We start from the raw sequence: 26,869 nt of genomic DNA on the forward strand, positions 1-26,869 counted from the left end.
AAGCTAACACCATTTTTATACCACAATAATGAACAATCTGGCACAGAAATTAAGAAAGAAGTCCCATCCAGCCAAGGGCGATGGCTCATACCTGTAATCTCAACTCATGGGAAGCCAGGACAGAAAAAGTGTCACAAATTCAAGGTCAGCCTGAGCTACACAGTAAGTTCTAAGCCAGCATGTGTGAGACCCTTCTTCACAGAAATGGGGGTGGGGGGAAACCCTAATGTTTGTGTGAGTCAAACGTTATCAAATAATCAAATCTTAAAGAAAAAACACTTCCATCCAAAACACACTACAAAACTGGGGTTTGTGCACACCTGCAAAGCCATCACTTGGGAAACTGAGGCAGGAAGACTGTGAGTTCGAAGCCTACCTAAGCTACATAATACATCTAGCCTGGCTTATGAGACCCAGGATAGACAGATGCAGGAACTAACTGTCTAACTCACTAACTGTAAAGTATTCTAACAATATGGTGTTTGCTGAAAACCAGCACAAAGACTCATGGAATAGACCATAGAGTACAGAAATTAATCTGTGATCAAACAGCCATCTGATTTTCAACAAAGGTGCCAAGAATATACAATAGAAAGAAGACAGCATCTTTGTTAGTCAAACCTGCTGTCAGACTAGGAAGCATCTATAAAGCCGAGGAGACAAGCAGCATAGAGTGAGGAGTGTCTGCCAGCTATTCTTTCAATAGGAACCACATCCAGAATACATAGGAGCTCAGAAAGCTGAATATTGCAAAAACAGTGTAATTTTAAAATGGATTGTAGAGCCAAGCAAAGAGAAAGTCAACAAACCTATGAAGAAACGCTCAGTCTCCCTCATCTGGAGAAACATAAGTGACGCCTCTGTGGGATATTATTACCCCTAGTGAAATGGCCACTGTCAGGCAAAACGTAGCCAATACTATTGAGATGAAGAAGAGGCTCATGCACAGCTGAGGGGCTATAACTTATTACAGACATTATGGGAAACTAAAAATAAAACTAGTATAGCATCCAGCAGCTCCGCTGGTATCCAAGACAGATAACGCTGTTATCCAATGAAAGGGAAGATGCTTGTACCTCCATGCTTATTACAGTAGTATTTATGATGACTGAGGCAGAACCAACATAGATCACTTGTAACAGGTGAGGATTTAAAGCCTCTAAGATCTGTCCATGAATGGAAGCCATGGAATAGTATTTGGTTATAAAAATGAAACCATGTCATTTACACCAGCATAGATGCTAACTAGAGGACAATACATTAAGTAAAATTAGCCCGACCCAGAAAGACAAATGGTACATGTTCTCTTTCATTTGTGGTGAATCTAAGTCACCCCCATCAGAACAGAATAGAGTCATAGTCACTGGGGGCTGGGAAGGGGGGTAGGGATAGAAAGAAATCCAAGGGCTGAAGAGCTGGCTCAGCGTACTGCCCTTGTGGAGGATTTGAATTTTGTTCCCAGCATCCATGTTGGGCCCTCACAGCTTCCTACAATTCAAGCTTCAGGAGTTCTGACAACCTCTCCTGGCATCCAGGAACACCCACCATAGTGTACATACATGTGACACACACACACACATATAGACACACCCTAAGAAGAATTACTTCTGACTTTCTTCAGCACATGACCGACTACTAAAACACTGGAATCTATTGACATACTTAGAAATGACTAGGAGAGTGTACAATGCTTCATGCTTGAAGAAACAGTTGTATGTGTCACCCTGGTTTGCATATCATATGTTATGTTACATGCACTAAATATCAATATACTGCACAAAGATGCACAAATACTATGTCTCAATCTGTAACTCCTGTTTTTAATAGGGTGGTATATACCTGGGAGTTTTCCTAGACCACTGTGCTTTGGCCCAGTTGACAGAATTTAAAGTTAAGAACTAGCATGCCCACCTGTCAGAATACACATTGAACCCAGCTGTCCCTAACATTCTTTTCCAGCTGCCACCTCCCATCAGGTCACTGGAGATGGATTTAGTCTGGGAGGGTTAAGGTGTGGGCTCATGCTTCCTTGGACACACGCATCAGAATCGTTCAGTGAACCACCACCCACAACTGGGAGAGAGGAATTGCTGAAGGACCCAGCAAGATTCTGAAGTGACCAGGCCCTTTGGAAACCACCACTTCATTACACTGCCATGTTCCCTGAACGGAACCCACTAAACTGCAAAGCTTTTCAAAGCTAATGTCAAGTTGTACAAGCATGAGGACCTGAGTCTGTCCTCCTTGCCCTGGGGAGCAGAGAAATGGGGGAGGTAGGAGCAGGGTGGGAGGGGAACCCAGGCATGTTTCTGGGCTCTTTGACCAGTCAACCTAGCTGAACTGATGTGCTACAGATTTAGCCAAAGTACAACGAAAGCAACAACAGCATCAATTGAAGTGATTGAGGAAGACTCCTGACATCGACATCTAGACTCCATGTGCACACACACACACACACACACACACACACACACACACACACACACAAACACGTTTGAGCACATATATACAGGAAACCTTGGGTAAGGTTGAGAACCTACCTTACTTAATCTAACATCTACTACTGCCTAGGCACAGGGGTAAAGATGCTAAAACTGACTGTAGGCAGGGACAGTGAGGAGCAAGACAGCAGAGATCAATTGGTAATGTCTGCATAGGCATGAACGGGTACGGTCATGAGCAGCCAGATGCAATGTGATATCTGTTCATAGACAGTGTGTACCGTGGTAGGTTACAGAACCCCGATTGTCTGGGACAGCAATAGCAGCGATACCATCAGGGCACCCATCTCCTGACACTGTTTTAAAGGCCACTGACTTGACAGAATTCTAAAAACCAGGAAGAAACAACAGGGCAAATTCATTGTGCAGAAATGCTAAGGGACTGAATTAATGTTTGACATTGTCCCAGAAATAAGGTGAGGACATTAAAATGAGCCTACTAAGTGGTCAGCTTTGAACATACATACACACGAGCAACACTGAATGGATTCAGTGGGTTGGGTTTATGTATACATGCATGTACATTAACAACAATAATTACAGTGGTCTTAGGAGGAGTTGGGGGGAGTAGAACCTATGTGAATACAGTGTACATGTAGCAAATTCTCAAAATTAGTTTAAATTAAAAAACCACAGATGATGAAGGAAAAATGTTATTCAACAAAAACTAAGACCCTGTTACTGCAAGAGTCTCAGGCTCACAGAAATATAGATTCATATTGATGGCTAAAGATATGGTAGTTGGGGCGTTCCTCCCGAGGGGCTTTGATTTCTTAGCTACAGCTACAGTTAAAGGGAGGCAAATGTGTGGGTACACGCCACGTAGGAAAGTTAACTCCATGCATATCATGTCTAAGCTCCCTGGGGCTGCCTCCTGACACTTCACAAGGGGGAAACCTGCTGATCTTTTGAAAACCGACCGCTTCACAGTACCAGCATGGCCAAGTTTTTATTTCAGACACTGCCTCCTATAGTCCCAGAATGCCCTGCTGCTGCCTCTCATCTGCCTGCCTACCCCTCTTCTTTCTATCTCCTAAGGTCTATGAGCTCCAGGATAGCCAGAGGAGGGAGGAGGTCCTAGGTGTCTGTTCCCAAGGCACCGTGTTGTGTTCTGCACATGGCAAACTAGGACCCCTCACACCCTTAGGACACCCCTGTTTTGTACAGGTGCTGAAGAGCTGTGGGGTGCAGAGAGGAAGTCTTAAGTCTGCTCCTGCTGTGAACTTTGACTTGTCTCTCATTAATTTTAGTCATTATATTTTTCTTAAGGCCTGGGGAACAATTCTGGTCATTAAAACCCAGGAAACACTATATTTAGGAGATTTTTCTCCCTCTTAAAAAGAGTCACAAGTAACAGGTCACTTGTCTATGCCTGGACCTTCTTGTCTGTAACATAGACTAACATTTACAACTGAGAAAACTCAGGCTGTTGAGGCAACATTAGGTGGGAATGTCACCAGTGTCCACACAAATGCTGAGCTAACCACTCTGCTAACCAGAACTCCTTCCTCAGGATGATTCCTTACATGGGGTAAGAAATATTCTGTGCAACAAGACAACCTAACTGTTAATGAAGTTATTGTCATCCTTATTTCACAGAGAGGTACAAAGCAGAGGACTCACAGGTCAAGGATCCAAGGGACACAGGTCACTGGGATAGAATAAGATCTCAGCACAACCCAGCATTGCCCAATCTGAAACTCTGCCCTCATCTTCCCTTTCCCTCCTGAGCTGGACTATGTACAGCTTAGTGCATATCTACTCCTTAACAACGTCTCTTTCTGCTTGGCTCCCTGTGAGAGCTCCCAGAATACTGGCAGTGGCTCCTCCTGAAGTGGTCATCCACTGGGCACTGAGGACACACGGATGGTCCCCATTGGAACCAAGGAAAGGCCCTTGCATCAGTTAGCCTTTCTCTGCCGTGACAGATACCTGCAGTAGATTAGCTTCCATGCAGAAGGAAAGGAAGGGACATTCTGACTTGAGGGTAATGTTTTGGCCCAGAACTTCCACCATTTCACTCCATGGGTGCTTGTCCTCATCACTGGTGTAGTATAACATGGAACCAGTATGAGGAGGATGAATCCTGTCCTCTCCTGGGAGCCAGAAAGTTAGGTGAGAAAGGGAGGAACAGAGGTCCCCGAAAATGCCCCTGAGGACATGCTTCCAAAAACCTAACTCCCATCATCCCTAGTAGCATCACAGTCTGGGAACCTACCTTCAATGCATGAACTTAGACTCAAGCTACAACAACCTGAAGCAATGGACGGAAAATTCTAGAAACTTCAACTACTGTGACTTGGAGCGCTCATTTCTAACATACAGTCATCTCATCACTGCTTTCCATGGTTTCAGTTACCTGAAGTCAACCACAATCCAAAACTACTAAATTGTCACCGTTCTGAGGAATGAGGACCCTCCTGCAGACACAGCTGGGCTATGAACCATTCTTTATATAATGTATCCATTATGTATAAACTACTCACTCAAGACACAACCTCAGCTACCAAATCAACTTTTGATGCCCCAGTGGTTGTGCTCAAGTAACTCCCATTTTAATTAACAATGACCTCCCAAGGAGACTGATGTGATGATGACAATCCCGATCTACCAAAAAGATGCTTTAACGTGCTTCCTTTGATGGGGAAGTGGAAGTTCTCGGTAAGGAAAACAAAGAGCATGTGCTAAGACCAACAGTAAGGCAAATGCACCTGGAAATGGTGAGGGAGAGACAGTGCTAACCTTGTCAGTATCAAACTACAAAGTTGTGGTCATGGTAAGGATAGACCTCAGCTCTTCATCTCACTTCCTCTGATGACACAGGCTGCTATCAAGGGCATCGTCCTACAAAGGATGGGTGCAGCACATAGGAGAGCCTTTCACATAACTTTCCAGTGAGTCACATTTAATTACAGTGCTTACTAACAGACTGTTACACGGTTACAGTGCATCCTTCTATTAGTGGTTTACCTTTTACTAGGCCTGGATTATAGATCAAGCTTTACTGTATGTGTGAGCATGTGTACACACATATGTGCCTGACAGAAAGATAGTCAACAGGGGGTCGATGCTATCCTGTTTTATCATACTTTGGAAACCTTAGACCATGTCCTCTGAAGTTAAAAAAGGATGGCTGTAGTGAAAAACCTCTGTCTCTGTCTCTGTTTCTGTCTCTCTGTCTCTCTGTCTCTCTCTGTCTCTCTGTCTCTCTGTCTCTCTCTGTCTCTCTGTCTCTCTCTGTCTCTCTCTCTCTGTCTCTCTCTCTCTCTCTCTCTCTCTCTCTCGCAGTTGTGAAGATGAAGGTGGCTCCATGCTTGTAAATCACAAGAATTAAAGCTGTGGCATGATGCTAACAGCACATGTTTCTCCAAGTGACTGGACTGCCCCTCCATACACATACCACGCCTGCTCCAAATACATCTACAGCATCTTATCTTCGTCACACAGAACAACCCAAAGAGACTGAAAGGGCAAGATGACTAAGCAATTACAGATGCTCAACCTTTTAGGCTGTGTAATTAATTAACTGCCACCAGGTGATGCAGAACAGCAAGCCAAGACGATGAGAAGCTGGCAGAAGCTGAGCAGAGAGGTGAACGCCTGAAGCGCCCCTTGGGAATTTTCTTCCTTTTCAAGCTCTGGGCATAGCAGCTGGACTGGAAAAATCATACAGTGTGTGGGTCTGACCTTAAATCCTGAGTCCAAGCGAACTAATTAATTTCTGAATTCAAGTCCTCATATGTAAAATGGAGATAAAGCAATTATTCTTTCATCTGAGCAATGCTCACCATGCTGCCAGAGCCCTCATGAACAAGAAATGCACTGCAGGATGAACATGTGGAGACTGAGGCACTCAGGGCAGATGAGCTCTCAGCATGCCCAGCACCCCAACAGGAGGGTGAGGTTGTAGCTTTTAAGGGGGAACATGGGTCTAGGTTAGGACATGAAGAATAGTTAGGAACTGGCTGGGCATGACAGGAAGAGAAGGCCAGGTGGATAGAAGAGTGAAGGAGCCTCTAGTAGGACCCAAATGGAAGACCACTTAGTGTTTGACCCTGAGGAACTGAAGTCAGGTGACAGGCCCAAGGGTTGAGGGGAGCATGAAGAACAATGGTGCTACAGAGAAAATGTTGTACTGTGTGGCCAAGAGGAAATGTAGCCTGGGGAGGGGGGCACACGCTGAAATATGAGCTGGCAAGGCTAGTGACAAGAGGAGGAGCCAGAGATGGAAAGGGCCAGAGGTGGGTAGACAAGAGTGCGAAAGAGAGGGTCAGGAAGATGGGATGACGAGAACACACAAAACTGGCTAAGAGATGGTGTAAAAGAGAAGATGAGGAGGGAACCACACCTCATCCCAGCTTTTGGTGGAAGCATCTGAACAATGCTCACCATGAAGCTCCGTGGAGGGATTGGAGAAGATTACAGGAAATACAACGTCAAGTACTGTCACCATACCAGATGCTGGAGAGCACAGGCAGGGCTGGGGTGAGCACACACGTGCCACCTGAACCCCAGCTCATGACTCCACCCAGACAACTCTGCTATGGACACCAGCTCATTACCTGTCACTTTCCCCCAGAGAAACAAGAGATACAAGAGGGTGGGTCAGAAATGTCACATCAGCATCTCTGAGGCCAGCACCTCTCCTGACTTCTAAGCAGCACAGCTCCTCCTCATCTCAGTTTCTCAGCTCTCCCAAGGCTTGGTAACCAGGCTCTACTGTGTAGGAAATGAACCCACTCACCACCATGGTGAAGGGAACTTGCCACGTGCCAGGAGCAGCTACTCGGGTTCTGTTTGTGTTCTCATCTAAATCTCACAAAAACACAAAGTCCATTCTGCTAATGAAGTTCAAAGCAATGAAGGCAGAGGAAGATGGCTCTTAGGTATTGGTTCTGAGTAAAAACGTTTTAGGCAGGGCATAATGGTACATGCTTTTAATATGAGGAGATCTCTGGGTTTGAACCCACCCTGGACTACAAAGCAAGTTCCAGAACAGTCAAGGCTACACAGAGAAACCTTGTCTAGTATAGAAAAGGGAAAATGGAGGAGAAGGAAAGGTGAAGGGGAAGGGAAAGGGAGCTTAGGGAAGGGGAAAGCAGGGAAGGGGAATGGGAAGGAAAAGGAGGAAAAGATGTTTTGTTGAGTGTCTTCTACTACAATGGAATTAGTAAGAAGCAATGAAGCTGTTAGTTGAGAACTAGGTCACTTCACGATGTTAAGTGGAATAAGGCAAGCATTTAGCAATGAGCCTAGCAATGAGGGTTGTAGAGGGTAACCAACAGTCTAGGTGACAGTCGAAATGTCTGACCAATGGCTCTAGAAGATCTTACTCGATACTGGCTCCTGAGATTGTACTCGGTTTCATAAGACCCATCCATAAGTAGCATATATTTATTACATTAGTCCTTAATTTCCATTATTCCATAATTTCCACATTTTTTTCATTTAAAAAATAAACCTTCTAGATGTGAAGGTGTGAATCTCTAACCTGAGAACTTAGGTGACAGGCAGCTGGACTACATAGTAAAATTTTAGTGCTCTCTCCTCCCTCCCCCCCTCTCTTTCCCTGTCACACACACACACACACACACACACACACACACACTGAACCTAGTTTATCTCCCAATCATGGGTCTAAAAATAGCTGCTAACACTAAACGGGCATAAGGTGTCTCTGCTGGCCACACCCACCCTAGACCTCCGAGTCTTCCCTAGCTCATCACACTCTGAAGGAGAAGCAGAGAAAAAGGAGAATGAAGGAAGAATGTGAGCGAGCTGAGAAATGCACAGAACAAATTCATGGCTAGCACATGCTCTCCAAGCCACAAGGTAATGAACCCAGTAGAAAAGAAAAACTCTTCCAATTTTGTACACACATTCTTTTTGTAAAGCAAGACATGACCACTTTGAGAAAACACCTAAGCCAACTAAGTGTCGGCACTGAACCAGTGCTCCTGAGAGTCCCTTATCTCCTCGAGGAAGGTCAAACACTAGAACAGGGTTCTGTTATTTTTAATGTGTACAAAATTTGTAGTAGGCTGACTATTCTAAAAATACTCTAAATAATTGTGAAGATTTATTATTGCCTCATCCACAATGTATCAATTTATATAATTAATGGAGAGTTCTTCATCAAGAACAGATTTTCGTATATACCTACATAACTGTAATCAGCTTTACCAAAACTTGCCTAGAAACAAGATAATTAATAAAAGTTGGATGTGCTTTTATGGTAACTATCAACTCAAACCTCACGTAGCCAAATAAATGAAAGATAAAACAAACAAATAAACAAAATAAAACCCTCTATGCTGCCATAGCTAGAAGCAAGCCTCAACCTCAAAGGAAAAGATCTGGAGTGTTTCCACTCACATCTAGACATTTCAGAGGGAGTTCCCAAAGACCGTCAAGCCTGAGAAGACTAAGGCCAGAGGCTGGCATGACTTACTAAGTCTGTCCAAGTTATTTACCAAGAATGAGGTTCTCTAGATTCTGGGAGGTTTGAGGCAGTATTGAGCTTGCCGGTGGAGGTGGTGTGAGGTGAAGCTGTTATGCTGAGACAGTGAGAAGTGGCAGGTGGATGACAGAAGACATTGCAAAACCTTTATAGAGAGTTGTTATGGAATAACACTAGATACGAAGGCTAAAACACAAATCTGAATTGTTATGAAAATTCTCGATACATTTGTTAGTCTCAATTTAAAGAAATTGAAGGTTAGGTCATGTAGGTTAGGATAGTATCTGTTAAGAATTTTAAAGTTAAACCCAGGACTCTTTAAAAGCAATCAGCTCCCAGTACCTGTAAGCATGATTCCCCAAATTCCAAATGACTCTTTTAAATACATGGGTATATTTTAACGAGAGAATGGAGTTTAAGATCTGGGTGCATTTAACAGGCAACACAATTAATACCTGGAGGGTTTTTTTCTTTCTTTCTTCTGGTGCTGCCTAGATCAACCCTGGGGCCTCAAGCAAGCTCAGCAAGTGAACGACAATCACAAACTACATACCAGCTCTAGTACTTAGGGGTTTTAGAGCCTAGAAGACTTGCATACAGATGATACCTTATCTATACAACTGAAATAAAAATGGGTGGCTGCTCGAGAACATGCGGTACTGAGGCATCACTCCTTAATGCGTCCAAGGACACAGCTGCATCCACAGCAATCCTTATCAATCCTGATGATGTCTTTGGACTCCAGGAATCCAAAGACAGTCAGGCAAACCACACGATAAGGATTTATTACCCTAGTATGAAGTCACGGGAATGGCAGCTTGATTGGCATCTGTCTTGAGAGTAGGAAAGTACCTCTCCTTCCTTCCCAGGTAGCACACCCTTAGCTCTCAGCAAAGAGCAGCACTTAGGAGGACTCAGTGATAAGGCACCTCCTGGGGTTCTAGGTGCTGTATCTTTTTTTTTTTTCTGTTTTGCAGTATTGGGGGTAGAAAGGAAGCCCCACACATGCTGATTATGCATCCTACCTTGGCTGTGTCCTGACATGTATTCCTTACTACGCTCCTCATGTCTCAGCTACTACTCCCAGGACCATCTCTTCTCCATCACACCTGCAGTTAATGGGTGAACCGTCTTCCCCCGTGATCTCAGTCTGTCCAGGCATACCCAAGGCAGCAGGCCTGACTCTTCCTAAACCCCTGCTGAAGACAGGGCCCATTCTCATGCTTCACCCAGCAGCACCCTCGGGGTACTCCACGTCACACCTAGACCACTTTTATTGCTACCAATTCAAGGAAGATTTAGAGGAAAGAAAAGGAGGCTTGGCACCAAGAAAATAAGTTGAATGCGGGCTTCAGTGCCCAACTTGAGCTCTCTGGGAACAAACTATTCGATTCCCTCATCACTAGAGCAGTCAACTGTGCAGAGAATGAGGCAATAAATACCCATTTGCCTGACACAGAGTAGGTGTCCTACGGTTGTCCTCTTCTCTCTGTTCTCACTTACAGGTTTTTCTCACAGGTAGCCCTCCCCCTCCCCCATCCACACCATGTTTCCTGTTCACAGTAGTTTTTAACACCTGAATCATGAAGACTTCCTTTAAAAATCCTCTCACAGGATACGTGATTGCAGGGCATTGCCTAACTCTCGGTTCCTGAAATAGAAATGACAACACTGCACTCTGAAGCTAAGAAGGGATGGGTACAGAGTAAAGAGGACTTCAGATGGTAAAAAGTAAGAGGCCCAGGGCCCGTCCAGCCTTCCTGTCCTCCGGCCTCCATGGACAGCGTCACCAGAGTTAGCAAAGAAAATTAGCATTGCCCAATTACATTTTGATTGCTGATAAACACATACTCCGGAGACGAAGATGGAACCGGAGCCGGGCGCGCAGACAGCGGACGCGAGTTCTGTGAGACCCGAAGATGGCGGTGAACGTGTACTCGACGTCAGTCACCAGTGATAACCTAAGTCGACGTGACATGCTAGCTTGGATCAACGAATCTCTGCAGTTAAATCTGACAAAGATAGAACAGTTGTGTTCAGGAGCTGCATACTGTCAGTTTATGGACATGCTCTTCCCTGGCTCCATTGCCTTGAAGAAAGGGAAATTCCAAGCTAAGCTAGAACATGAGTATATCCAGGACTTCAAAATACTACAAGCAGGCTTCAAGAGGATGGGCGTTGACAAAATAATTCCTGTGGATAAATTAGTAAAAGGAAAATTTCAGGACAATTTTGAATTAGTTCAATGGTTCAAGAAGTTTTTTTGATGCAAATTATGATGGAAAAGAGTATGATCCTGTAGCTGCCAGACAAGGTCAAGAAACTGCAGTGGCTCCTTCTCTTGTCGCTCCAGCTTTGAGTAAACCGAAGAAACCTCTCGGCTCCAGTAGTGCAGCCCCTCAGAAACCCATTGAAGCACAGAGGACTACTGCAGCGCCTAAGGCTGGCCCTGGGACGGTGCGGAAGAATCCTGGCGTGGGCAATGGAGATGGTGAAGCAGCTGAGTTGATGCAGCAGGTTTAAGTATTGAAGCTTACTGTTGAAGACTTGGAGAAGGAGAGAGACTTCTACTTCGGAAAGCTAAGGAACATTGAACTGATTTGCCAGGAGAATGAGGGGGAAAATGACCCTGTACTGCAGAGGATTGTAGATATTCTTTATGCCACAGATGAAGGCTTTGTGATACCTGATGAAGGGGCCCACAGGAGGAACAAGAAGAATATTAGGCAGCCTGGACCAGCAGAGCAACATCTGAAGTCTTCACTCCAAATCACGTGCTTAACTGTTAAATACCCCCTTTTATTAATCTTAGAGGATTCACTGGTTTCTTTTCATAAGCAAAAAGTACCTCTTCTTCAAAGTGCGCTTTGCAGAAGTCTCAGCTTTTCTGACGAGTTTGAGTTAGGATCTTTTGCCTTGTGGCAGAGCAGTATTAATATCTAGTTGGTTCACCAGGGGAACAAGAGGCCAACCATGGGGCTCTTCATGTGGATGCTGGTCACACTGACTGATGGAGAAGGGGGTTTACAACACAAGAGGTGACAACCTCAGAAGTGTAAACACTGAATTGAATTCTAAGCTAATATAAAATTCTGGCAGAGAACGTTTTAATAAATAAATGCCTTAAGAGTATTTAAAATATGCTTCCATATTTCAACATATAAAGTATAACATGACAGGAGATTTTATGTGTTTAACATTGTGTCTGGGAAGGAAGGGCCAGACTTTAGACCCTTTGGAACCTGCTGTCGTAGGCCTTTTAAGGCTGCTTGAATCTTACAGATGTAGACTTTGGCCCAGAAGTAAAGTTTGAAAAGTTCTGTAAAGCCATTTTGTGTCATTGACCAGTTGCATCCCTGCTATAAAAACAAGCAGCATGGTTGCTTGGGTGACTAGAGGGTGCCTCGGCCCTGCAGCGCCTGAGGCAAAGAGCTCAGAGCTCAGCTGTCCATCAAGCAAGCAGTCCTCTGATTCTTTCTAACTGTCTCCCAAGTTCCTGTGTATTCTGTTTCTGGGACCTGTCCACATCTCTGGGATTTGAGTGGGCATTGAGTCCCAGCATACTGTCTTTCAAGTTTACATTTAACGCGTTCTCTTCTCTGCTCCCTTTGACCTCTGGGAACTCCTCTGGCTCCTTAAGTTTGCTGCTGAGTGTTCTAAATACAGCAGGCAGTTGATCGTGCTGCAAGTTCTTGCTGGACCTCTGGCAAAGGAGTGATCAGTGAAGGCCATTGTCACCTCAGGCTCTGTGAGGCTAGGGTGCTCGCTGTCTGCTGTTCACAGCTCCCCATTGTCACCTGAGTACTTTGCCAGTGCACTAATCTCTTTGGAGATAAAAGTCTTTAGTGTGTTACTAAATGTTAAAATGTTTTTGTTTTTTAAAGAATATACAGTACCATGACTGAAATATTAATATTTAAAATACTTCACTGCTTAGTTCTCCGTCATTTGTGTTACCCACAGCCTGTTCAGTTCCTTTTTTTTTGGCAGAACGCTGCAAAATGTGTTCCCCACTACTGAGATTGTTCAGCCCGATGTATTTGTATTGATTTGTTTCTGGTGGTAGCTTGTCTTACACTGTGTGTAGAAAACAGGTTTTTATGACAGATTGTTATGTAGTGCATGCTCTGTGGAAGTCAGAGGGAAATCAAGATTCAGTGATTAACAATGCCAAAAAAAGAAAAAAGAAAAAAGAAAGCAAGTAACTAGCCATTGTTCAAATGACAGCGGTGCTGTTTCTCCTCTGTGGCCTTTCAGACTTCTGTTGCCCCCAAATTCCATTTTATTTGGGAAACCATTTTCCACCTGGTCTTTCTTGACAGGGTTTTTTTTCTACTTTAAACAGTTTTTAAATAAAATTCTGTATTTCAAGAGTGAAAAAAAACCACATACTCCCCAGCATCCATTGCAGGGAGAGGACAGTGCCCCTGTTGCAAAGAGCAACAGAGGAAGGAAACTAAGATCAACCACTGAGTGTCAGCGCCTCCTACCCAGTACCACCACTGAGACCCACAATAGCAAGGTCCTGGGGGAGTCCCAGGAAGACCCAGGGAGTGTCAAATACACAGTAGTGCTTTTTCATAGTCAGTAAGCAAGGCAGTTACAGGAGCTTAGCTTTGAAGTCTAATGTTGTCTGGCCTGGACTAAATCTGCCCACTGTAGAAAGAATATTTTATGTATTGTATGGATATATCCCCAGTCAATTTATAAGCCTATGGTCTATGGCTTAGGCAGAAAATAGAGGTGGGACATCCGGGACTACTGGCATTCAATACATTTTTTTTTTTTGGTAGAGTCTACATACACCAGCTTTTTGGCAGAGGTCCAATCAAATGACCTTTAGCCATAAGACATGTAAAGGCCCAGCAAGCAGAACAAAGTTTCCCTTACCCCCAGCATGCAGAGCAGAGTTTCCCTCACCTCCCAGTGGCATCCTGGATGAGCTGCTGCACGTCCACCTCCTGCTTCCTCAGGGTTCCAAATGAAGAGTGACTCTCCACCAGGCCTTTGCCACCAACATTCAACTTGACCTTCCCCACGACCGTGCCGATAGCTCCACTCTTATGGTTCTCACTCTTGCTTTCATATTTCACAAAGTCCGACTCCACAACCACTGGAAAGAAAACAATAGATGACTCTAAAGACAGACAGATGGGCTACCTCAGGGTCATGGGTGGCCCAGCTGCTCAGAATCCTCTTGGGAAACCCATACCAACATCCGATTGGAAAATGGACAGCTGAGGTTAGTAAATTGCAGTCTGTACACCTATATGCTGACAGAGTCCAATCCTGAACTGGCCAGAATCTAGGGGTGCCTAGCCTCTCTTTAGCCACTGTTATGGTTAATAATGACTGTCACTCTGAAAGTGTCTAGAATCACCCAGGAGATAGGATATGCCTAGGAGGGAGTTTCTAGATTGGATTAAGTGGGATAGGAAAGCCACAAATTGAGAGTCACCATTATGTGAGTTGCTGCCCCAGAACAGGACATGGTGAGCTGACAGGGCCACGATGTGACCAGCTCCCTCTTTTAGGCCTCTCCTTCCCTGAACTGTGTCCTCAAAGTGTGAGCCAAATTAACCCCAACTTAAGTTGTTTTGAGCAGGTATTTTACTGCTGCAAGGATCAAAAGTAACCAAGATGGCTGCCATCTGAGGTGAAGGCTAGAAGAAAACTTATAGAGATGACGGTGACACCTGAGCCCACACTGCTGCTACAAAACCCAGGGGGTGAAACTTAACATGGAAGGTCCTCTTGGACAGTCCTTGAACATCCTTCCCACCACCAGTCATGAAGAACAATTCTCTGGTCCTCCTTAACATCACCAAGCAAATATAATACTTATATTATGTCTGTCCCCTAGCCAGGCATCAGCAGATATGCCCATCCCCCTCAGCCCCCTCCCAAAGCACACAAACCCCCAGACTCTCCCACTTTCCACCTGATTTTCCAGACTCTAAGGAACGCAGTAGTACCACCTGGTGTTCCAATGTCAATCAAGTCGTCTGGGAATTGCCTGGTTCCTCACTAACAGTCAAATGTTCTACTACCAAGCTATCCCCTTGCTCTCCAGCTGAGTACATGCAGTGAGGACTACCAGGGTGCCTTCTGTATCTACCCTCTGCTGTGAACTCTTAAGAATAATACCTGTTGAGCTCACGTGTGAATTACCAGCCTTGGAAATTCCTCTCTCTCTCTCTCTCTCTCTCTCTCTCTCTCTCTCTTTCTTTCTCTCTCTCTCTCTCCCTTGCTTTCTCTTTTCTCTCTGTGGTACTCAGTGTTGAATCCAGGGTTTCATGTATAGTCAAATATTCTACTACAAATATATGCCTCAGGCTGCTGTCCCTATTTTAATCTGTCAAGATACAACTATAAAAATATGGCCTCAATCATCATTTGATAAGGCTACGTTAAGAGCCTGTGTGGGTATCACACATTATGCTCTGCTTTCTCATGTCTGTCACCCAAGTCTCTCCCTGAGGCTCCTGTCTAATCTTCAGAAGAGACTCTAAACCACTGCGACTTCCTGACAGATTTCCTACTCACTACCAGAAGCAGGGAGTGTGTGACAGGAACCAGAGGCCAGGTGCAACCTTCGGAGGCCCCTGCCTAGTGACTATGTCTGTCACCCAGTCCCTTCTCCCATGGGCTCACTGCCTTCAGAATAGCACCACAAGCTTGGGACCAATCATACAAAACATTAGACTATGGGGTAATATGTTTGGATTCAAAACGTAACAGTCCCCATAACTGGCCACACAGCAGATAGGGAGAAATCAAGATTATATACATGAAATGTCACCCCCACACCTGCTAAATATATGGTTCTTTATCAAGTCATCACCTTCTGAAAGGAGAGCATTGGGCTATCAGTGACTCACCGACAATCCAACCTCCACTTCTCCCTCCTCATCCTTGCCAGCACTCACATCGGGGTGGCAGCAAGGGAGAAAAAAGCAACAAGGATGAAGTCTTTTGAATCCGCTCCTCCCAGCCATGACTTCAGGAGGACTCGGGATCCAGCCTGAGCTCTGACCTCAAATGATGGTCTTATCTGGGAATCCTTACGGTGGCAAGTGACATCACCAGTCCAACTTGTGTGGATTTTTCTGGGTACCACCAAGTTCTCATTTTAACACCACAGAGAGAAACTCCAATTACTAGACAGCCCTTGGTGTAGTTTGTATTGTCCCTCTTGTTCCAAGTTATACTTAATTATCTTACTACTCAAAAGGGGCGGTTGTCATCAAGTACATCGGTCTGTGGGTAGAGGGAGTATGATGGTGGACAGTATCAACTTGACAGGCTCTAGAATCACCTAGAAGACAGGCCTTCAAGCAAGCCTGAGAGGTGTGGTCTAAGGTCAACTGGAGGTGGGAAGGCCCATTCTAAATGTGCCGACGCATTCTATAGGGCAGGGTCTGAACTGAATAAAAAGGAGAAAGCCAGACAAACACTGGAATCCGCGGCTCTCTGTTTCCTGGCTGTGGATGCAGCGTGGCCAGCGGAGTCTTAAGCTCCTGCAGCCATGACTTCCTCACCTAGTGCTCCATACAACTGTGAGCTACAATAGAGCATTTCTTCCTTAAGTTGCTTCCTGTCAGGTAGTTTGTCACAGAAACCAGAAAAGCAGCTAATGCACAGGGAAATTGTGAAATTGAGATCACTCCATCCCCATTCTGTGGCAGCTCCCGTGATTGGCTGAGGTCTGTGGAAGCTTCTGTGATTGGCTGAGGTCTGTAGCAGCTCCCGTGATTAGCTGAGGGCAGTGAGGGGGCATGGCGGAGTGGGGCGGAGTTTCGTCCAAAAGCAAGAGTGCAGACTACAGATCTAGGTGAGAGACTCTAGCTCCCTTTTCTTTAGTACACAATCACAAAAATCTGAACATTTACTACGGAAGGAGAAATTAGACCTTGTTTCATCCAATAATTATGAGCTGTCAATACTGTCACACATCACCATGTTCCAGAAAGATAGCAAGGAGTATCAGGTTCTGGGCAGTGGTGGCGCACGCCTTTAATCCCAGCACTTGGGAGGCAGAGACAAGGGGATTTCTGAGTTCAAGGCCAGCCTGGTCTACAGAGTGAGTTCCAGGACAGCCAAGACTACACAGAGAAACCCTGTCTTGAAAAACCAAAACAAACAAACAAACAAACAAACAAACCAATCACTTCTGGCCCAGGAAGCTTGGGAAAGCATGCTAATGCAACTGTCTTAAAAAATAAAGTTAAAAATCACAGACAAAAATGTTCATCGCAGCCTTACTTATTAAGCACAAATAGTTAATCAAATTAGGGTTAATCAAAATAGTTGATCAAATCATACACAAAGGGACAGTATGTGTTATTAAAATAAAATTTAAAATATCTAAATCTATGAAGGAAAAGGTACATAATATTAAATAAGCAATAAATGCAGAGTATATTAAAATTGTATATAGAATTTTTCTACTCCTGTTTTTAAAAAACAAATTTAGCTGTGGGGCTGGGAAGATGGGTCAAGTGCTTGCTGCAAAGGAATGGGGGCTTGGGTTCGGATCCCCAGCACACATACAGAAAAGGCCTGGTGGTCTAACCCAGGTTCAGTGAGACCCTGTCTCAAAACAATACAGTGGAGAATGATAAAAAGACACCTAATGTTGACTAGCTGACACATGTACATGTATGTGCACACACACACACACACACACACAATGTTTTTATTAGATGCAGTTAAAAATTACCACATGTATGTATTAATGGATATCGTCATATAATGGTATATTTCTGTTGATTATGAAGGCTTTTTTCTTTCATCTCTTTGTATGTTTGTAAAACATAGCCATGTGCTACTTAGCAACAGGGTCAAGTTGTCAAAAAATGGATTCTTAGGTGACTTCTTCATTGCTGAGACATTGTAGAGTGCTCTTATCCAAACCAAGATTGTTCAGACATCACTAGTCGATGCAATCTTAGCTCTTATCCAAACCAAGATGGTTCAGACATCACTAGTCAATGTAATCTTAGCTCTTATCCAAACCAAGATGGTTCAGACATCACTAGGCAATCTTACGGAATCCCAAAAGGATGAAGCCTGCCATTGACCAAACATTATGTGGTACAGACTAGATGAGGATCCTGTAGACAATCCATGTGCTCTCTAACAACAAACGACGGCCATCCCGCCCATCATCGGCCCTCTTCTCTCTCTATTGCATATCTGTACAAACTGATTAGAAGCCCAGAGGGGCTGAAGAGATGACTCAGTGGGCAAAAGCACTCACCACACAAACAGGACGACCTGAGATCAAATCCGCAGAACCTATAGAGCTAGACATAGCATGCCTGCAGTGAGTTGGAACAGGAGAATGAATCCTCAGAAGTTCTTGGTCCACACACCATATCAGACAGTGGGAGAACAGCTGGAGACCCAGTCTCAGACAAGGTAGTGAAGACTGACACCCGAGATTGTCTCTGACCTTAACTGGCCCCACTATGACTCTGGTGCATGTACATGCTCTCTCTTTCCTTTCTCTCTCTCTTTCCTTTCTCTCTCTCTCTCTCTCTCTCTCTCTCTCTCTCTCTCTCTCTCTCACACACACACACACACACACACACACACACGGAGACAGACAGACAGACAGACACAAAGGAAAGACAGAGAGACACACAGTAAAATAGGAGCAACCCTGGTGGGTTCTTTTTCTTACTGTTTAACTTCCTCCCACATTTCACTCCCTTTCACTAGATAGAAGAGAGAGATCCTTGAATCTAATTTCTTTTTTCCTGTTTCTTCTTTGAGCACAACTAACAAATTGCTATCAACCCTCCAAATGATCATCAACCACCAACCTTGCTTCATGGAGGCCCTAGCATTTATTTATATAGCCCCTGTAAAGTTCCCAGAATTCCAAAGGTCACACAATCTCAGAAATAATCTCCAGCTGTCAAAACCTTGCCTCTGCTAGAGCACGAGGCAAATCACAGTCAGCTGCTGCAAAACAGCCCCATATCCCCCATGCCAAGGATTAAAATGGAAACATATTCTTAAAATATCTCTGTGTTTTTTAAAGAAACCAAAATTCCAGAATTCTCACTACAAATTGCTACCAAAAATGCCAAACCAATCTTTTTAACAAGCCTTCTGCAGCTACTTTTGGATCAACTTGGGAGACTGCCCTGCTCCCCTCAGAAAGCATCATTAGATAAGAAACAACACTCTTCGTGACCTTATGATCAGTGTGCAGCATTTTTAGTCTCAGAACAAAACCAAATTCTGTATAGGGGATCCACCCGTCCCATTTCTGCTGAGTGACTCTAACATTTAAGATCAGCACAATGAACTTTGATACCCAAACTGACCATCACCTTTAAAACACTAAAGTACGACATTCCAGTCATTCACCATTCAGGTGTGCATAACTGTACTCATTAGGAAGGATATCCCTTTACACCAGAGAGCCAAGAAAAAGAAGAATTTGTGTAAGGCACACTTCCATTCCAGATGCCTAGAAGAGTCATTTTTGGTCTCGGGACTAGTCGCTGAACTTCACAAGAAAACGTACCTGGACTGAGACAGTGCCCTTCTGTGAGAACATCTTCCAGGGTGGCAGATAAAATCTGGTACTTGGGTCTCTGCCAACACCAGTATCTCTTCTTTTTGGTCACCAGACTTAGAAGTTGCATCTTGTCGGAGTCATTCAAGTGTGACACTGAAATCAGGTCTCCTCCAGCGTCAACTTCTTTAAGAAAATTCCGAGTTGCTTTGGCAAACATTTTGTCTGATTGAGATTACCTGAGAAAATAAGGTTACCATGGAGTCAAATATGGAGTCACTTTGCATCTTTTTTTTCTAAAATTATATTTTTCTGTGGTCACTACAGTTGGTGTGAAAGACCGTGTCCTCTCCAAGCAACCGAGGAAGGTGAGGCCACTTGATGACAATGAAATCAGATTGAAGAAAGGGAGAGATCAAACTGAGGCATTGAAAGAGGATAGGTTTCAGGCAGCGTGAGCTGGGTTGAACTTCAGAAACAAGCAGCCCTGAGATCCCAGTGGCTTACAGCATTAAAAGTGTGTTTGTCTAGCTGGACTTAATGTGCACGTCTGTAACCCCATGAAGCAGAGGTGAGAGAGTTAACCAAGGTAGATTCCAGGCCAACTAGATCATGTCTCAAAAGAACATTATTTGCTGCTTACACTGCATGCCAATAGAGCTGGAACAGGAACGGTCTGGCTTTTAATTTTTATTTTTGTATGTTTTCTTTTTTTCTTTTTCTTAGACAGGATCTTACTCCTTAGCCCATACTGGCCAGGAACTCATTGTTTTTGTATCACAGGCTGGCCTCAAACTCTAAACAATCTTCCTGCCTCAGCCTCCCAAACACTTGTGTTACAGAAGTAAGTCAACTAGCACCCGGCTGAGAGCTTTATTTATTCTGGCCATTCAAAGGATCAAAGAGGAGCCACCATCTTGAACATTATCAATCATTATACAACGTAAAAGAGAATTCTAGAAGGCTTACATTAGTTATTAAACATCCTGGCACAAGAGATACTGATGGCATATTTACTTAGGACTTATCAAAACCTCGATTTGACCAACCCTGAGAGTCAAGAATACAATCCTCCTAAGAACCTGGAAGGCAGAGACCTTGGGATATTTGTTGATATAATGCCTTCCAAACATCCAATCAACAGCAGATTGGAGGTATTAAAAAAATAATTGCATCTGGATTGAACCTGTGCAGACTCCCCTTAAAACAATGCTGGAATAAGCAGAAGGCCAATTGTATAAACAATGTACAAGTGATTTAAATATACCAGATGCTGTGTGTAGGATGTATGAAAACATTACACTATTGTGTAGGAGGGTTGGCTAAGGTAGGTGGTCTATGTTGTCAAGACCAGCACTGCTTGGTCCTGGAAATCTGCCTTGATCAATGAGGGCATGAAGGACAGACACGGACATGTGTACAGGAAATCTGGGGTCAGGTGGGCTATGCTCACTCTGGTGGTGCAGCGCCTACTGCAAAAGCAACTTGGAAACTCAGAGTGTTTATTTTATACATGTGAAATCCGCATCAAGGAGGCTGGTTTACTGTGCGCAGCTGAATAAGAAGGCAGACTTAGAGCACACAGCTGAACAAGAAAACGGGTTTAGCCAATCGTGACAGGAGGGTTCTCTGGGGAAGCAATCTCTGGCTGTTGTCGTCTGGGAGGAGGAAACTGTGGTTGATAGCGTTTGCACACACTGTCAGCATTTGCACTTGCCGTCTCCTTCCAAGCCTCAGCTCCTCCTCCATTAAGTATGGGGCATCAGGTCCTTAACATGGTTGTATTACGTCAACAATACAAATTCACTCAGGACCTCACTCGCTCAGGGCTCCCTCCACGTCCCACGCTCTCTTCAGTAGTACCTAGGGACCACTGCAGCTCCGTGAAAGGTCAAAGACAGACTTTCTCTACATTGTGTGATCTTTCCTACTCAATGAATACTAGCTAGCTATGAATTTTTAACCCAGAAAGAAAAGTATAGTCACACTTCAGCTGGAAGAAAAAAAAGGAAGCCCATGAAGACATAAAAAGAAAACAGAAATGTTTACCGGGAGAAGTATAGGCTTGTGGGTGGGCTAACGTTCCCAAGGGACAGTCTCATTCCTTCCTTACACACAAGAGAAAACTAGCAATGTATCAGACTTTCTTTGAAGAAAATAAAACCATTCAGACAGACAAATGGCAACCTGAATAAATATTTGCAATATTTATGACAAGAGAATTATGTAAAAACAGCTCTTAGAGGCTGAGAGCTCAGTGGGCAGGTGCTTTGTCTCCAGCACCTACGCGGAGGCTTACACATGTCCAGAACTGCGGTTCGAGGGGCTCGGACGCCCTCCTCTGGCCTCCGCGAGCACTGCATGTATCTGGTGCGCAGACAAAGCAAAGCGGGCTAAACATCCTTAAACAAAATTAAAAACAAATCAAATACTTGAATATAAACACAAAAACCTTATAAATTACAACATAGTAATTAAATATAGTCATATATATATATATATATATATATGCGCAGATTTCAAGTCACATACTTAATATTACACTAAAGGCACATTGAAATAACACTTTTCTTTTATTTGCTTGGAGATTTTATTTATTTATTTATTTATTTATTTACTTACTTACTTACTTATTTTTGTTTCTCCACTTTTGTTTAGGCTTTTTTTTAAGCTGCATACGTAACAGTCTAGGCTAGCCTCAAACTCATAATCCTCCCCACCCTCTGCAGTATTGAGGTTATAATTGTGTGCCACCATGTCTAGCTGAAATGGCATTTTAAGACTATCTATGATCAAGTAAAAAATGTTGAATGGACAAGAGCTAGTGTCTGCATTCTTGCCCTGGAAGCTGGCCAATCACAGGATCACACAGCATTCCCAGAGTTTAGGAGCTGGGAGGAATCTTGGACTTTATTCTGTTTGGTACCCGGTCTTCATCTTCTCCAGGGTTTCAGACACATCTGCCTTCCACATTTCTCCAAAGTCCCTTTCCTCAGCTACTATGAAACAGTAGCTGCTCCAGCCTGCTCTTGTATATTCAGAGTAAAAGTAAACACTTGAGGGGAAGCAAAAGTTCCTCTTGGAAGCAACTGGCTGCCAACACTATGACTAAGGAACTTCCCTTCAGTGAAACACTCACTGACTCACTGACCAAAATGTCAGTTGACTCATTCATTAAGAATTCTTACATACATGCTAGGATCTGGATTGAAGCACTTAAACAAGACCCACTAGGTTTATGCTGGACTTGGTGACTCATGCCTGTAATCCAAACGCTCAAGCCAAGATAGTTGTGAGTTGTAAGCTAGAGAGTAAGACTCTCTCTCTCTCTCTCTCTCTCTCTCTCTCTCTCTCTCTCTCTTACACACACACACAAAACACACAGAGAGAGGGAGGGAGGGAGGGGGAGAGAGAGAGGGAGGGAGGGAAGGAGGGAGAGAGAGAGAGAGAGAGAGCGAGAGCGAGAGAGCACTTTATGGTAGCTATTGGTGGATCACAATGGAGAACAAATAGCAGTAAGAGCCATCCATCCCATTGGAGAGAAGCCAGGGGCCCTGTGTGGGAGTGAAGTCCATGGCATCTAGGCTGCATTTTGTAGCCAATGGCAAGAAGAATCTGCTAGGGCTTTTGTGGCAGAAGAACATTTACAGAAGCAGGGGCCAGGGTATAAGGGAGACCAGGACAGCAAGGCTTCTGGTGTCTATGCTGGTGCTCTGTGGCCACCTCACTGACAGACTTAGAAGGCTTAGCAAGCTTTGGGCTTGACTTGAACATTGCAATACAGGGTTCCAGAATGAGCAAATGATGGGAACGGGCTGGGAGGTCTGAACCAGAGCCTGAAGGTCATACACCCCCGTGGGAATGTCAGATGAGCTAAATCTATGGAGGGTATGACCAGAGAGCAAAGGTGATCGGCACAGTCACTTAGGTCTTCTAAAAAACAAAATCATATGGGAGTGGGTAAAGGTGCTTGTTGCCAAGTCCAACGTTCTGAGTTTGATTCCAAGACCCACACAGAGAAAGGAAGAAACTGATACCTTTGAGTTTTCCTCTTACCTCCACAGCTGTGCACACACACACACACACACACACACACACACACACACACACACACACATACATAAATGTAAGCAGGGAGTAGGTAGGAGAGAAACAGACCAGAAATAGATGGACCCTATGATGCTCTAAACGGTGTCAGTATCCTCTTGGGGGAAGATGCATGCTTTGTGGATTCACTAGAAGGCTGGTTAGGTGGCTAGTGATAATGGTAGGAAGCCCACTAGGATGTTCTCCAGACAGTCCAGGCAGGTGGCAGGTAACAAAAGAGCTTGGCCAGTGACCAAGAAATGGACTCAGGAGACTGGAGTGGCAACTGACACAGCTATCTGAGGGACAAGGTGCAGGATTTGTTGTGTCAAAACCAAAGAAATTTGAACAAAACTGGGTTTCCCCTTCAGCATATGAAGCCACCTGGATGGTAGAATGATCTGCTTCAGTTTGCCCTTGATCACTATTTCATAGATTCTTGATTCTTTCCTGAAACAAGCTGAACGAACTCGTCTTCACATCCAAAGGGTTTCTACAAAGGTGATTGTCAGGCTTGCTGATAAAATCCAAAGGAGCCCAGCAGCTGCTGTGAGGGCCCAGCCCTGAGAACAGCACTGACTCTCCCAGGGAGATCAGGGGCTTAAGAAGGGGTACTTCAAATTAACTTTTAATGGAACCCTTTTTCCGTTTCATCTAACATCAAACCTGGCCAACTGCCTTTTGACAGAGTAAGTTGCTTTAGGGACTTTCTGGGTACCTACTGCTCTGAGGATCCTGTTAGACCCAGGCTTAGCCCATCACAGGACTTTAAGAAGATGGTCTCCTGGAGAAATTAAGGCCAGCACTTTCTTTTCTGTTTTATGTGTGGGTATAATTCATATGGCACCAAAATCTATTCTCCAAAAAAATGAAACTCATCCCTGCCCATGTTCTCAATGTATTTGCCCCTAATGCCTCTTCTACTATAATTAGCTTTGTGTTTTTTTATATAAACATAAATTAAAAGTCTGTATACCCCTCTACACTTGTTTTTCTTATATAGTGATATAACCCAAAGATTTCACCACAGGGGTACTTTCTTATTTATAGTTGCATACTATTCCTTTCCTGGATATAGTACTGCCTAATAACCATGTCGTATATGGTTCATCATTTGATTTATTAAATAATAAATTTATTAAATAATAAATCAATTCCTGTTATTTTAAAAATACCGTCATCCAGATGTGGTGTCTAAATCCTGTAATCTCAGAACTATGAAGGCTAAAGTGTTAGGACTGTCATTAGTTTGAGGCTAGCCTGGGCTAACAGTGAGTTTCAGGCCAGTCTAGACTATAGGGAAACTGTATTAAGCAAACAAAAAAAAATACCACTAAATATTTTTTCATAGATGGGCAACTGAATTTAGAGGCTAGAGCCCTAGAAGAGATGCCTGGTCAATGGATAGGTACGTTTGTTACTCCAAAGCTCCTTGCCTTCTTCAGTCTAAGTAACAATGTATCTGTTCTTACAGGTGTCTCTTAAAATGGGCAGTATCTGTATTAGCAGTGATAGGCCTCAAACTTTACAATCTTTGTCAGTCTCATAGGTGAGAAATTGAATCACAGTGAAGATATAGGTTGTATTATCTCGATACAAATAAAAGCAAACATCTGTTACTTTGTTACAAGCCTTTGGAAAAAATTTCTCTTTAAAAAGAAAAGCGCTTGGCTTTTCTATTGTTTTGTTGTTGTTGTTGTTAGTTTATCCTTATGGGAGTCTTGCCTACATGTCTGACTGTGCACCATGCATCATACCCAGGAAGGCCAGGAGAGGGCGCTGGGTCCCTAGAACTGTAGTTACAGCGGGCTGTGAGCAGCTATGTGGGTACTGGCACTTGAATCCAAGGCCTTTAAAAGAACAGCTAACCCTCTTATCTGCTACGTTATCTTTCCACCCCTGGGGTTTTGTATATGCCTGGAATTTTTTGTTTGATTTTTTTTGTTGTTTTTTAAATATTTTTTAAGTGTGTGTGTGTGTGTGTGTGTGTGTGTGTGCCATGTGAGTACAGGAGTCCTTGGAGGCTACATAGGCATTCAACTCCCCTGGAGCTGGAGCCTCGGGCAACTGTGAGTCACCTGATGTGGGCCCAGGAAGCAAACCCCTTCAGCAAGAGCACTGGGCACTTTTAACTACTGAGCCATCTCTCCAGCCTGCTTGTTTTGTGAAACAGGGTCTCACACTGAAGCCAAGGCAGCTTGGAACATGTCTCAAGCGCTCAGTAATACTCTTGCCTCTGCCTCTCCAGGGCTGACATTACCAGCATGACCCACCACACCTCACCATGGAAGTTTTTATTCTTAATGGTTTTGAGACAGGAGCTCCATGTGTTCCAATTCTGACTGGCCACAAATTCACCATCCTCCTGTCTTGGTCTCCCAAATGTTGAAATTACAGAGGTGTGTTGTCATGCCTAGTCTGAAAACCTTTGCTATAAACAGAGGGATCAGCCAAAACACAGGCTAGAAATCTAAAACAATCAAGTTTACCTTGTGCCATCAGGAGGCACCACTTGCCACCATCATCTCAATCACTCCAGATAAGTAACTAGTCAACAGAGACCTAGCATGCCCAGTTGTACCTGAGCAAAGGCGCTAGAACACAGGTTCTCAACCTGTGGGTCCCGACCCCTTTGCGGGTTATATGGCAGATATCCTGCATATTAGATATTTACATTGAAATTCCTAACAGTACAAAAATTACAGTTGTGAAGTAGCAATTACCAAATAATTTGGTATATATTTATTTTACCAAATAAATATATAATTTTATAGTTGGAGTTCACCACAACATGAGGAGCTGTATTAAAGGGTCACAGCATTAGGAAGGTTGAGAACCAACGCTCTAGAAGAATCTAAAGCCTGCATTGCCCGATGCACCAAAACACGGGTAAGTCTCAACTAACCAGAAGTCAGATTTTAAATTCCAATTCCCATAATGCTCCAGCTTGGAAGCACATGACAGTAGACTCAAGGCTATGCATGTAAAAAGTCGCTGTGCTTCATAGTTGGGACAGCTCCTGCACACTCGCCCAGAGCTTAAGAGGTACGCCAGCAAGCTTTTATTCACCTGCCTGGTTGGCTGGCTTCCCAGACAGAGCAGGTTAGAGCATGAGCAATCTGTGTGGATGTGGTTAAGGGCAGAGGCTGACTCCTTCGAGAAGAAAGCAAGGCAGCATCCAGAGTTAGCAGAGAATACCTGGGGCTGCTGGCTTCTGAGAAGACGGAGTCTTGAAGGGAATGGCTCCAATGATGGCTGCATGAGAGACCGCCATCACTTGCACCTAGG

At 44.1% G+C, this 26,869-nt stretch overlaps 1 protein-coding gene and 1 pseudogene across 1 annotated transcript in view; one reads left to right on the forward strand and one right to left on the reverse strand.

Moving 5' to 3' along the window:
- Gsdme (gasdermin E) overlaps nucleotides 1-19,715 on the reverse strand; it is a 45,520-nt gene extending 25,805 nt beyond the window's left edge. Inside the window, exons 1-2 of the mRNA XM_028790054.1 lie at nucleotides 19,505-19,715; nucleotides 13,882-14,074 (exon numbers count right to left, since the gene is read on the reverse strand). Coding sequence (XP_028645887.1) covers nucleotides 13,882-14,074; nucleotides 19,505-19,715 — 404 coding nt within the window. The remainder of the gene's footprint in view (nucleotides 1-13,881; nucleotides 14,075-19,504) is intronic.
- Nucleotides 10,881-11,687, forward strand: LOC114640962 (annotated as a pseudogene).
- Nucleotides 19,716-26,869: the final 7,154 nt, after the last annotated feature.

The sequence above is a fragment of the Grammomys surdaster genome, unplaced genomic scaffold (assembly GCF_004785775.1).
Source record: "Grammomys surdaster isolate TR1022 unplaced genomic scaffold, NIH_TR_1.0 125861, whole genome shotgun sequence".
Lineage (NCBI taxonomy): Eukaryota > Metazoa > Chordata > Mammalia > Rodentia > Muridae > Grammomys > Grammomys surdaster.